General features: G+C 44.0%; 1 protein-coding gene across 1 annotated transcript in view; it reads left to right on the forward strand.

Moving 5' to 3' along the window:
- Positions 1-12,500, forward strand: part of LOC119410431 (adhesion G protein-coupled receptor B1) — a 104,457-nt gene that overhangs the window by 17,569 nt on the left and 74,388 nt on the right. Inside the window, exon 7 of the mRNA XM_037677342.1 lies at positions 1,456-1,650. Coding sequence (XP_037533270.1) covers positions 1,456-1,650 — 195 coding nt within the window. The remainder of the gene's footprint in view (positions 1-1,455; positions 1,651-12,500) is intronic.

Here is a 12,500-nt window from a genome sequence, read left to right on the forward strand (position 1 = left end):
CTTGAGGTCCAGTGTCAAGTTTCCACAGTCACTGGGGTGTCATGTCAGCTGCTGGTGTTGGTCCACTGTGTTTTATCAAGGGCAGGGTCAATGCAGGTAGTTATCAGGAGATTTTGGAGCACTTCATGCTTCCATCTGCTGAAAAGCTTTATGGAGATGAAGATTTCATTTTTCAGCACGACCTGGCACCTGCTCACAGTGCCAAAACCACTGGTAAATGGTTTACTGACAATGGTATTACTGTGCTCAATTGGCCTGCCAACTCTCCAGACCTGAACCCCATAGAGGACCTGTGGGATATTGTGAAGAGAAAGTTGAGAGACGCAAGACCCAACACTCTGGATGAGCTTAAGGCCGCTATCGAAGCATCCTGGGCCTCCATAACACCTCAGCAGTGCCACAGGCTGATTGCCTCCATGCCACGCTGCATTGAAGCAGTCATTCATGCAAAAGGATTCCCGACCAAGTATTGAGTCCATAACTGAACATGATTATTTGAAGGTTGGCGTTTTTTGTATTAAAAACACTTGTCTTTCATTGGTGGGATGAAACATGCTAATTTTTTGGGACAGGCATTTTGGGTTTTCATGAGCTGTATGCCATAATCATCAGTATTAAAACAATTAAAGACCTGAAATATTTCATTTGGTGTGCAATGAATCTGAAATATATGAAAGTTTCATTTTTATCATTACATTATGGAAAATAATGACCTTTATCACAATATGCTAATTTTATGAGAAGGACCTGTACAGGTGTTGTCCCAGTTGTCCATGCAACACTGAAGAGGTGTTTCAACCATGACAGCCACACAGTATCCAGAGCTCTCAGCATCTCAGTGTATCTCGTCCACCTCTGGCGCTCTGCCACCAGGGACTGTTTTTACTTTGATTACCTTTTCCATGATAATGGACTTATTTTCCCCTGTGTCCTCAGACTCGGCATCCTCAAAGGTGGACATTGTGGACAGGTTTAGGAGATCCTCAAAGTGCTTCTTCCATTGCTCAACGATTGCTCAATAATATCCCCAGTCCATGTCAGTAGTTCCCCACCCAAATCAAGCAAGCCTGGGATGGGATCTGCTTTACTTTTCTGCTGAATGGTTTGCCAGAACCTCTCCCGTGGCCAACTAAAAGTCCTTCTCCATGACCCCCCTGAATTATTTTCCTGTAATAGTTTTTGCATCTCCAACCACCAAAGCAGCAGTGCTTCTGGCCACCTTTCATCAACCACATATAAGCGTTCATTGTGGCGTATGGTGTAAAATTCCCAAAGACCTTGTTACTTTCACACAAGATGTTTTGTCAAAGCCAGATGGCGGTTAACAATCGTGCAAAGGTACATAAAATAAACTAAAATAGAAGAGTTGTTTGTAAAAAGCTGCTGTGTTGACCACTGTCAAAGTCACAAACAAGGGAAATTCCAAAACTAACTAGCCATTTTTTTTTTCATCAGACTCGAGAACACTTGTCCAAAGCACAGCGTGGACTTGTGGGAGATGGAGTTTCAGAAGTGATTACAAAGCTGAGGGTCACATCCAGCGATGGGACCAGCTACAGTGGTGACCTTCTGGCCATTTTGGACGTTCTGAAGAACATGACGGAGATCTTCAGGAGGGCATACTACAGCCCCAGCGGTGCAGACATGAGGGTAATTTGATAAAATGATTTTTGATAATTTTGAAAACGTCACAGAAGTAGGCCTGAGCTGACTGTTAGAAAACTTTGGCAGAAAAAAGGATTCAGATTTGGTTGAACAAGGTCATTCTGCCTTGTACTACTCTGTTTACCTGAGTGATTCCTTGAACAATTATTAGGTACTGATATGTTTTATCCTCATTAATGTCTGTTCAACAAACCTTACATATAATATTCCATATTGTTTTAGCATTTAAAAATAACTAAAGAGGCATATGGATAATTGAGCTACTAAAATGTTCTGCATACTGTCATTTTATGTTTATGAAAACATTTTTTCAGAGAACCACATCTGAGGGGAGGAGAGTAAAATGTATTTTTAATTCAAGAGTAAAAATTGACTATTTTCACCTATACTTACAACAAAAACAGTATGTCACTGTTTGTAGCACTATTATAACTTACAGTATTGTAGTCAAATCAGCTTTATTCATATTGTACATCTAAAAACAACTGTTGTATGAGTAAGGGCACAGCCTTTTAAGTATTTATAGTCTGAAAATGCCATTCCAGTGAAACACACTTCAAATTGTGAAAAAAAAAGTCCTCCCCCAATTTCGTAAGGAAATGGTAGATTTTTTACTTACTTAGTCCAACTCCCCAATTCATTTTACACACTTTCTTAAGTTTAGATATAAACTGGAGGCTATTACGAGTCAACTTGTTTGTTTTTAGTGTGGTTGAATGCACATGTGTGGTGACCTATGCGTCAGAAAAAATCAGGCCTCTGACTGCCTGCCCTGTGTGTCAATCATGGACATCGTTGCTTGCACATGCGTTGTTTCCTTTGTGTCAGAAAAGACTGGCCCCAGAATGGCTAAACTGTATGTCAGTCAAGTGACAATTTGCATAATGAAGATCGATTAATTGTCTGACGTCTATTTAAAAATAAAATGAAAAGAAATAAAAAAAAAAAAAAAAGGTCTGACATTTGGGCAGTATGGTGGCGCAACTGGTAGAGCTGCTGCCTCTCAGCGAGCAGGTCCCTGGTTCAAATCCCAGTCCAGGGGCCTTTCTGGGTGGAGTTTGCATGATTTTTCTGTGCATGCGTGGGTTTTCTCCAGGTGCTCCGGTTTCCTCCCACAGACCAAAAACATGAATGTTAGGCTGATTGATAACTCTGAATTGTCCCTAGGTGTGAGTGAGAGTGTGAATGGTTGTTTGTTTCACTTGTCTCTATGTGGCCCTGTGATGGACTTGCGACCCATCCAGGGCTGACTTGGCCCGGTTCTGAGGCTTTTCCATTAGTACCGGTACTTAGCACCTTTTATTATTTTCAGGACCCTTGGCACTGTGGTTCTAACCAGAATGAAAAGGTACTAAAACCTGACATCGGAACACTGTTGGTCACAGATTGGTCGGGGGCGGAGTCGGGGGTGGAGTCACTGGATCCTTCAGAAACTTTTCAAAACAATGATCAGCCATTTGCAAATTCTCGGACTGGAGCAGCGGTTGGACTTATTTTAAAGATTTGAAAAACAATAATGACAACATCTTGGTCTAATGCTGACGTGCTGGTGTTTTTTGTGCTTGGTGGCCGACAACATAATTCAAAGCAAGCTGGATGGAACTCTGCTGGTCTACCCCGGTCCTCCCCCCGGAGCCTCGGAGCGCCAGGCCGGGGGCAGGGCGTCATCTCCCTGGCTTCGAGTTCCGCTGGTCACCGCGGAAGATCCTTCGTTGTGCCAACTCGGAGGCTCGGGTTCCAGATACCAGCCTTGTGTCCTCAGAGCTCCGCTGGTCACTGCAAAGCTGGAGCTGGTGACTCACAGAAGGCCGTTGCCAGACCCGGCCACGCGTAATCATAAAGGCCGTATCCCGATCCCGCCCAGCAGTCAGGCGGACTGGACAGTCTGGGACGGATGTTGGAAGCGATTTTTAAATAAACTAACATTTTGTTTTTATACAAAAATGTTTTTAAAAATTGCTGAAGCGATTAAAAAAATAGTTTTTTTTTTTTTTTTTACGTAAAATGTTTTTAAAAATCGCTTCCACCATTCGTCGCAGACCCGTCTGGAAAAAATGGAGGAGGGGGCGTACCAAAGAGACCATCTACTCACAAGCAGAACTGGTTTGTTCCACTTTGGAGTAAGCTGTTGGGGGACGAATCAGTTTTGTTGTGTGTTTCCTTGACTGATGAAGCCTTCCAGACTGAAGGCGAAACGTTTCAGCACAAAAAAAGAAATTGTCCAGATGACCTGACTGATTAAAATGTTGGATTTTATACGTGGATTATTGAGCATGGACTTTGTTATATTTTTTAGTGTTGAAGATTAAAAAAATAATAAAATAAACAGTGCCGGCTTTATCATGAAATCCTGTTTTCACTTTAACTCAGCTGAAAATCATAAAAAGACACAAAATTATTGAATCTCTCAGGAATATTTCCCTCAAACATGTTTAAAGAAGAGAGACAGTGGTCATTCCGTATGTTGCGGGAGTATCAGAGAAACTGAGACGTTTATTTTCTAAACATAACGTCCCAGTGGCTTTTAAACCCCAAAATACATTACGACAAAGACTGGTTCATCCCAAAGATCCAGTCCCCGGGCACAAACAGAGTAATGTTGTGTATGCTGTTCAGTGTCAGGAGGGCTGTGATCAGTCTTACATCGGAGAAACTAAACAGCCACTGGCCAAAAGGATGGCCCAGCACAGAAGAGCAACATCATCAGGCCACGACTCTGCGGTCTACACTCATCTCCAGGCCAGCGGTCACTCTTTCAAGGATGAAGATGTTCACATCCTGGACAGAGAGGAACGATGGTTTGAGAGAGGAGTAAAGGAGGCCATCTTTGTGAAAATAAATCGTCCATCATTAAACAGGGGTGGAGGACTCCGTGTTCAACTGTCCCACTCTTACAATGCTGTTATTGCTAGTATCACTCAACCCCCTTTGAATAATAAACAGCCATCAGGGTGCTAATGATCCATTGTTAGGCTGATGGTCTTTCTTGATCATGTGAGCAGCTGGTTTTGGTTGTCAGCAGAAAAACTGTTTGATGCATTCTGAGAAGGTGCTATTTATAAGACTGAGCTGAATACAGCACCTCAGACTGAGGAAGTCTTTCGGATGAAAGACAAAACGTTTCTACGTTTTCTTGTTGTTTTGCTTTGCTTTGTTTTTTGAATGTCCAGAGGATCTGATACTAAATGTTGTCAGTGGTGATAGAGTATTCCCAGGGAGGAGAGAGTGGTGATCGGAGCAGACATGAATGGACATGTTGGTGAAAGAAACAGAGAGGATGAGGAAGTGATGGGTAGGTTTGATGTCAAGGGGAAAAAAAACAGGAAGGACAGATGACGGTGGGTTTTGGTAAGAGAATGAAAATGGCTGTAGTCAGCACTTATTTCCAAAAAGAGGGAGGAACATAGAGTGCCCTATAAGACTGGTGGAAGGTGTATGCAGGTAGACTATGTTCTGTGTAGAAGAGGAAACCTGAGGGAGACTGGAAACTGTAAGGTTGTGGCAGGGGAGAGCGTGGCCAGACAGCATCGGACGGTTGTGTGTAGAACGACTGTTGTTGTGAAAAAGAGAAAAAAAAGAGTACAATTAAAGAAAGCCAAGTAGTGGAAGCTGAGAAAAGAAGAATATTGTGAGAAATTCAGAGAGAGGCAGTTAAAGGTTCAGGGTGGTAAGAAAAAGTCTCCAAATGACTGGGCTACTACAGCAACAGTAATTAGAGAGACAGGTAGGAAGGTACTTGATGTGTCATCTGGACAGAGAATGGATGATCAGGAAACCTGATGGTGGAATAGTGAAGTGCAGGAAGCTATTCAAAGAAAGAGGTTAGCCAAGAAGAAATATGACAGTGAGAGGACTGAACAGAGGAGAAATTAATATAAGGAGATGGGACACAGAGCAAAGAGAGAGAGATAGCTAAGGCAAAGCAGAAGGCGTATGATGAGCTGTGTGGAAGGCTGGACACTAAATAGATGAACCTTTTGTCTTTGGTTACTCATGACTCAGGAGAAATTTGATAGCCGGCCCATCTCCAAGGCCATCGGGAGTCAGATTTAGATAAGCTTGAAATGAAATGAACCAGGTTTTGGATTCAGAAAATGCAGGAATGGTTTAAAGTGTTTATTAAAGCAGGATTTCTAGTGGAGGTCTGAGTCCATGGGCCACTCAGCTCTGCAGAGACAGGAGAGTTAGAGGCTGGACATTGACTGTGAAAGTTCCTAAAGAGATAAAGGCAGTCACTAACCTTCACAGTCAGGCAGAGAACAGACTTCGTGTGACAGGTGGATCGGATGCTGTCAGCAGTGGTGACTGAGCTGCAACAGGACAGGAGAGCTGTGCAGCATGAGATTTTTGGTCAAGTCCAGAAACGAGGTCCAATAGAAAGGTCCTAGGTCATACACTTGTGGTAAGAAATCCTTATCCAGATGGTAAGGCAAGAGGTGTAGTCCAGGTGAGGAAGAGCAGAGTCGTTATCGTGGTCAGAGAGTGAGATCCAAATTAGGAGGGGGATAAGCAAGGCAAGGAAACCAAGAGGGAGGCAAGAGGTCAGAACTGGGTAGTCAAACGAGGCTGTGGCATAAACGCTGGACATATACATATATGGACATATAAGTTGCATCAGTCAGATGGCGCCCGTGTACATGGCTTGCAATCCACCTCTGCTGATGGTGTTCGGATTATTTTTGTTGTGTTCGTTTTTTACCTGTGATATAGACTCACTGCTGATGTATGACCGACAACAGCTTCTGGATCTTCGTTTTTCTGTCGTCGATGTCGCTTATTTGGAACATTATGAGCGTACCTCTGGACACCTCCCCCCCCCCCCCCGGCGGACGTGCCAGCTTACCTCCGCTGCGTTCCTTACCTCCTTGCCCGGAGACATTGCTTCAGACGCCGGGGAAAACATGCTGGGCGGCTGGTAAAGCTTAAAGCCCTGCGCACTGCATCTTCCTCTTCAGCTGGTGGTCATGGTTTCCATCGCCAGCTTCCCGCATGCCCGGACCAGGTAAACAATGGGAGTTGTCAGCCGGTACACAGCTTGGACCGACCCGGAGGGGCTGTTATTGAAAACCTGCGGTCATTGGCGCGCACTATCTTCACCGCTGCTGGCTCCACTTTGGACAGTATCCGGATGTGTTTGGTCAATGCAAGATCTGTTACCAACAAAACTTTTATCCTCTGGGACTACTTTCAAGAGACTTTTTCTGCATCACAGAGACTTGGATGTCTCCGGGTGAGTCCAGTGCCTTGACGGAATTTTTGCCACCGAATTGTCTGTATTTTAACGCCCCGTGGCCATCAGGCCGGCACGGTGGTTGATTATTAACAATATTCAAATCAACTTTTGACTGTAAACAACTGCCCATCCCAGTTTCCCGCGCCTGCTTTGAGCTGAGCATCTTTGAACTCGGCCATTCGCCTCCGATGTTATTTGCACTCGTCTACCGCCCACCTCGATCTAAGGATTTCATAAACAAGTTTTCTGACTTCTTAGCTGAAATCACACCAAAATATGATCATGTTTTTATTTTTGGGGACTTTAATTTGCACGTGTGCTATCAGGAGAAGCCCTTGGTTAAGGACTTTTTAGATTTATTGGACTCATTTAATCTAACTCAGCATGTAAACGGTCCCACCCAAGAGCGCGGACATACACTGGACCTTGTTTTAACTCATGATGTGACTGTTAATAATCTTGTTATGGTGATAATGTTTTTTCAGACCACATGCCAGTCCAGTTTGAGTTCACCCTCCCCCATCTAACTCCTAAGCCGTGCATTCCTGCACGTCGCAGCCAGACAATTAACCATTTCACTGCTGCACGTTTCACAGATTTTTATTACTCTGAAATGATCATTCAGCCCCCGGTATTTCTCGCCACCACTGAGGAGCTGACATCCCAGTTCAACTCTGTCTGCTTAAAGACTCTGGATCATGTTGCGCCTGTTAAAACCAAAAAAATCAAAACTCAGAGCAGAACCTTGGCTGAGTGACGTCACCAAGGCCGTTAGGCAGCAATGTAGGAGGGCGGAGCAAAAGTGCAGGTCTCTTTCCAAATACTTAAAGAGAGTTGGCGCTATTATGAGAAAGCAGTGAAAGCTGCTAAATCCAAATACTTTTCTGATATAATTACCTCAAACTCTCGCAACCTACTTGTCCTCTTCTCTACCCTATAATCTGTTCTCCACCTCACTGAACCATCACCTCTGGAAGCCTCGGCTGAGCTGTGCGAGAACTTCTTACATTTCTTTTTGGAAAAAATTGCGACCAACCGGGCTCTCATTTCCCCTCCAACTCATGACCATCCATCCCACCTCAATCTGTAGCTCTATTTGACCATTTTGAACCCATCGCTCTATCTTCTCTAAAGCAGGTCATGTGCAGCTTGAAACCTGCTGGTTCCCCCTTTGATGTGGTCCCCCCATGACTACTAAAGGAGGTTTTTCCTACTCTAGGTCCGTCCATTCTTACTATAGTAAACAGTAGTTTATCCACTGGCGTGTTACCAAAAACCTTTAAACATGCTGCTGTCCAGCCTCTCCTGAAAAAAAAACTTCCGGCCTGTCTCCAAACTCCCATTTGTTTCTAAACTACTGGGGAAAATATTCGAGTCCCAGTTGAAGTGCTTCCTGGAGGGTCACGCCATCTTAGAGCTATTCAAGTCTGGCTTTAAACCTCCTCAGCACTGAAACTGCCCTGCTGAAGGTCTTTAATGACATTTTCTTAACCACTGATAATAGTGATTCTGTGCTGCTTGTCCTATTGGACCTCACAGCCGCCTTTGACACCATCGACCATGAGATCCTCATTGCTAGGTTAGAGCAGTGGGTGGGCATTACAGGGTCAGCCCTCAATTGGTTCAGATCCTACCTCACTGACAGATCCTTTTGTGTCTCCATCAAGGATTTTAGTTCTGCAGAGGCAGAGCTTAAATGGGGGGTTCTGCAGGGGTCTATCCTGGGTCCCCTCCTATTCTTTTTATACCTGCTGCCGCTTGGTGCTATTTTCCGGAAACACAACATGCTCTTCCACTTCTATGCCAATGACTGTCAAATTTACTTCCCCCTAAGATACAATGGCACATGCTCTATTAAACCTCTGCTCGACTGCCTGGCTGACATCAGGGACTAGATGGCTTTAAACTTCTTAAGTTTCAATGAAAAGAAGTCTGAAGTCATGTTCTTCCCTCCCAGTGACATGATCACAAACCACTGCATCGACCTCTCCGCTCTAACCCTGTCAGAAAAAAAAAGAGTCACTAATCTGGGAGTGATAATGGACCCTTCCCTGAAACTTAACATTCATGTTTACATGTTTACAAATCATGGTTCTTCCAACTGAGGCGGCTGTCTAAACTGAAGCCCATATTGTCCAAAAATAACCTAGAGATGGTAATACATGCATTCATTACATCTAGGCTTGATTACTGCAATTCGCTCCTGTTTTGTATCAGTCAAACCTCCATAACACGACTGCACCTTGTCCAGAATGATGCAGCAGCCCGATTTTTAACCAGTACAGGCAAAAGAGAACATATTACACCAGTTTTGGCCTCACTGCACTGGTTACCGGTTCACTTTCGAATCCAGTTCAAAATACTCATGTATGTCTACACATCACTGAACAGTTTCGCCCCCCTTATCTCTCTGATCTGCTACAACCGTATATCCCACCACGTTCCCTGAGGTCAGCGGACCAGTTGCTCCTCACAGTTCCAGGAACTCGTCTTAAGCGCAGAAGTGACAGGGCCTTCTCTGTAGCAGGACCAAGACTTTGGAACGAGTTACCTCTGCTTCTCAGACAGGCCCCCTCCCTCTCGATTTTCAAGTCCCTTTTACTCACTACTGTTCAGTAGCATTCACCACCAGAGGATCTGTGTTTTGAACCTGTACGCTCCACACTGGTTTGTCGTCATTATCTGTATCGTATTTATGTCAATATTTCTGATTTACTTCATTTTGTATTTTACTTTGTGTTTTACCTGTTGTTCTGTCTGTACAGCACTTTGGTTGGCCTTGTTGCTGTTTTAAGTGCTCTATAAATAAAATGGTATGGTATGGGTATGGTATACTGCTTGGAAAGGTTCTATAATCTGGCATTGGTGAATTGTGGACGTGGAGCTTATAAAGGCAGGTGAACAGGTGATGCTGATGAGTGCTGATTGCTGTGGAGAAACAAGGGAGGCGTAGCAAGGCTTGGAGGGAGCAGGCTTGAATTGAAGGATGGGTGATAGGCAAAACAAACATGGACAAAAAAAACTATGGGAGGAAGGGACAGAAACATGAAAGTAAACCGTAATAAGTCAGAGTACATGTGTGTGAATGAGAGGGAGTCCAGTGGAAAAGTGAAGATACAAGGAGCAGAGGTCACAAAGGTGTAGAATTTCAAGTACTTTGGGTCCACTATCCAGGAAAATGAGGAGTGTGGTGAAGAGGTGAAAAAGGCAGGATGGAATGGATGTTGAAAAGCTTCAGGAGTGATTTGTGACAGAAGTGTGTTTGCAAAGGTCAAAGGAAAACTTTAAAAGACAGTGCTGAGATCAGCTATGTTGTATGGTCGGGAGACATAGTCATGGACAAAAAGACATGAGAAAGAACTGGAAGTAGCAGAAATGAAGATGTTGAGTTTCTCCTTAGGAGTGACAAGGTTGGATAACATTGGGAAGGACAGCACAGGTTGAACAACTGGGAGATAAAGTTAAAGTGGCCAAACTGAGATGGTTGGACATGTCCAGAGGAGAGACAGTGGGTATATTGGTAGAAGGATATTAGAAATGCAGCTGCCAGGAAAAAGACAAAGAGGAGATACTGTTTATGGATGCAGTTAGAGAGGACATGGAGGTAGTTGGAGTGAGGACAGAGGATGCAGAGGACAGAGTGAGATGGAGAAGGATGACTTGCTGTGATGACCACTGAAGAGGGAAAAGCCAAAAGAAGAAGTTTTTTTTTTCCTTTCGGCTGCTCTCTTCTTCAGGGGTCGCCACGGCGAACTAACTTGTACAAATATCCTGATGCATGCTCAATAATCCAGGTAGATTGCACAGGTACTTGCACAAAGACTTGGCAATTGTTTTTACATAGGATGTCCTTCCTGATGCAACTGCAGACCACCAAGCTACCACAGCCCACTGTGTAGTGCAAAGAGCTGACATGTAGGGTCCCTGGGGGAGCACATGGTGGTTGTTAAGGGCCTTAATCAAGAGTGGGGTAAATGAGAGTTGAGGAAGTTGTGACGTTTTCACCTTTCTGACCCACATTTTGATGTTGTCGGTCTGGGAAGTTTAACCTGTGACTTTCAGATCAAAGACCCACCTCATCTAACATCTGCACCACCCCTCCCCCAATTACTATGAGTGTAATAAGAAAAAGAAAACAAGGGTTTAATGCATAAATTCAGTGTTGCCCACAATTGCTCTTTTTAACTGTAAGTAATGTCCATTCATTCATCCATTTTCTTTACCCACTTATTCCATTTTGGGTCACGGGGGTCGCCGGTGCCCATGTCCAGCAATCACTGTGCGAGGGGCAGGGTACACCCTGGACGGGTCTCCAGTCCATCACAGGGACACATAGAGACAAACGAGACAAACAACCATTCACTCTCTCACTCACACCTAGGGACAATTTAGAGTTACCAATCAGCCGAACATGCATGTTTTTGGTCTGTGGGAGGAAACCGGAGCACCCGGAGAAAACCCACGCATGCACGGAGAGAACATGCAAACTCCACCCAGAAAGGCCCCTGGACCGGGGTTTGAACCAAGGACCTGCTCACTGAGAGGCAGCAGCTCTACCAGTTGCGCCACCGTGCTGTCTTGTAGGTAATATAGTAAATTAATTACTTTTGTAAAACAATTTATTCACATATAGTGACTTATTAAATGATAAATGATATAAGTTTTCTGTTCTAGAATTGCACCGCTCCAGGTGGCTGCATGTTGGAGCAGCTCTGTTTCATTCTGAGATGTTTCTTTAGGAAACTTTAATTCCTCTTTTTCTGGATGTAAATCACATTTTTTGGACGATTGTTTCCTCTGGTATCAGATGCTGAGCAGCTGGAAGGATTTTTACTGAAACTTGTTTAGTTTTGGACATTTGTTATGATGCGTAACCATGGCAACAAGTCAGTTTTCTACAACCAACAGCAGCTGATTAACATCTCAAAAGTTCAAATTATATCTCAACTACAGCCCCAAATCTCAAATGAGTTGAAAAGGATGTTCTGTGGATGCATTCTCATCTACCTGTCAGCTGTGCTCGAGTGTCTGACCACTGACATCCTGGAACTAGCAGGAAACACGGCTCATGACAGCGGAAGGACAGGATCATCCCTCAGCACCTACAGTTGGCTGTCCGCAGCGACGAGGAGCTTGGCATTCTGCTGGGAGGAGTAGCCATTGCTCTGGGAGGAGTTCTGCCCAGAATTCGGGCGGTCCTACAGCCCGGCGGAACAGAGAGGCCAGCCGAGTCTGGGTGGATGGATCGGACGGCATCTGCAGCCAGTTTCTTAAGATCCACTGTGGGATGGACCTTTGCAAGAGATCCTTCCTGCTTACAGCCATCAGTGTCTATAACATCTCTTAATGAAATGAGGATAATGAGTTACATCAACAAATAATTTCCCTTTGGGATTAATAAAGTATTTTTGAATTGAATTCAATTGTTTAAGAAGGCAGGAGATTGCATCGAGTCTTCAATACAATAATACAATACAATAAAACTGTATTTATAAAGCACTTTAAAACAACATGGTTGGCCAAAGTGCTGTACACTAGCACAACCAAGCATAAAAACAATAAATTCAACTACCAAAAAAGTAATGAACCACTAAATCATAAA

Source organism: Nematolebias whitei, chromosome 5, assembly GCF_014905685.2.
Source record: "Nematolebias whitei isolate Nwh7 chromosome 5, NemWhi1, whole genome shotgun sequence".
Lineage (NCBI taxonomy): Eukaryota > Metazoa > Chordata > Actinopteri > Cyprinodontiformes > Rivulidae > Nematolebias > Nematolebias whitei.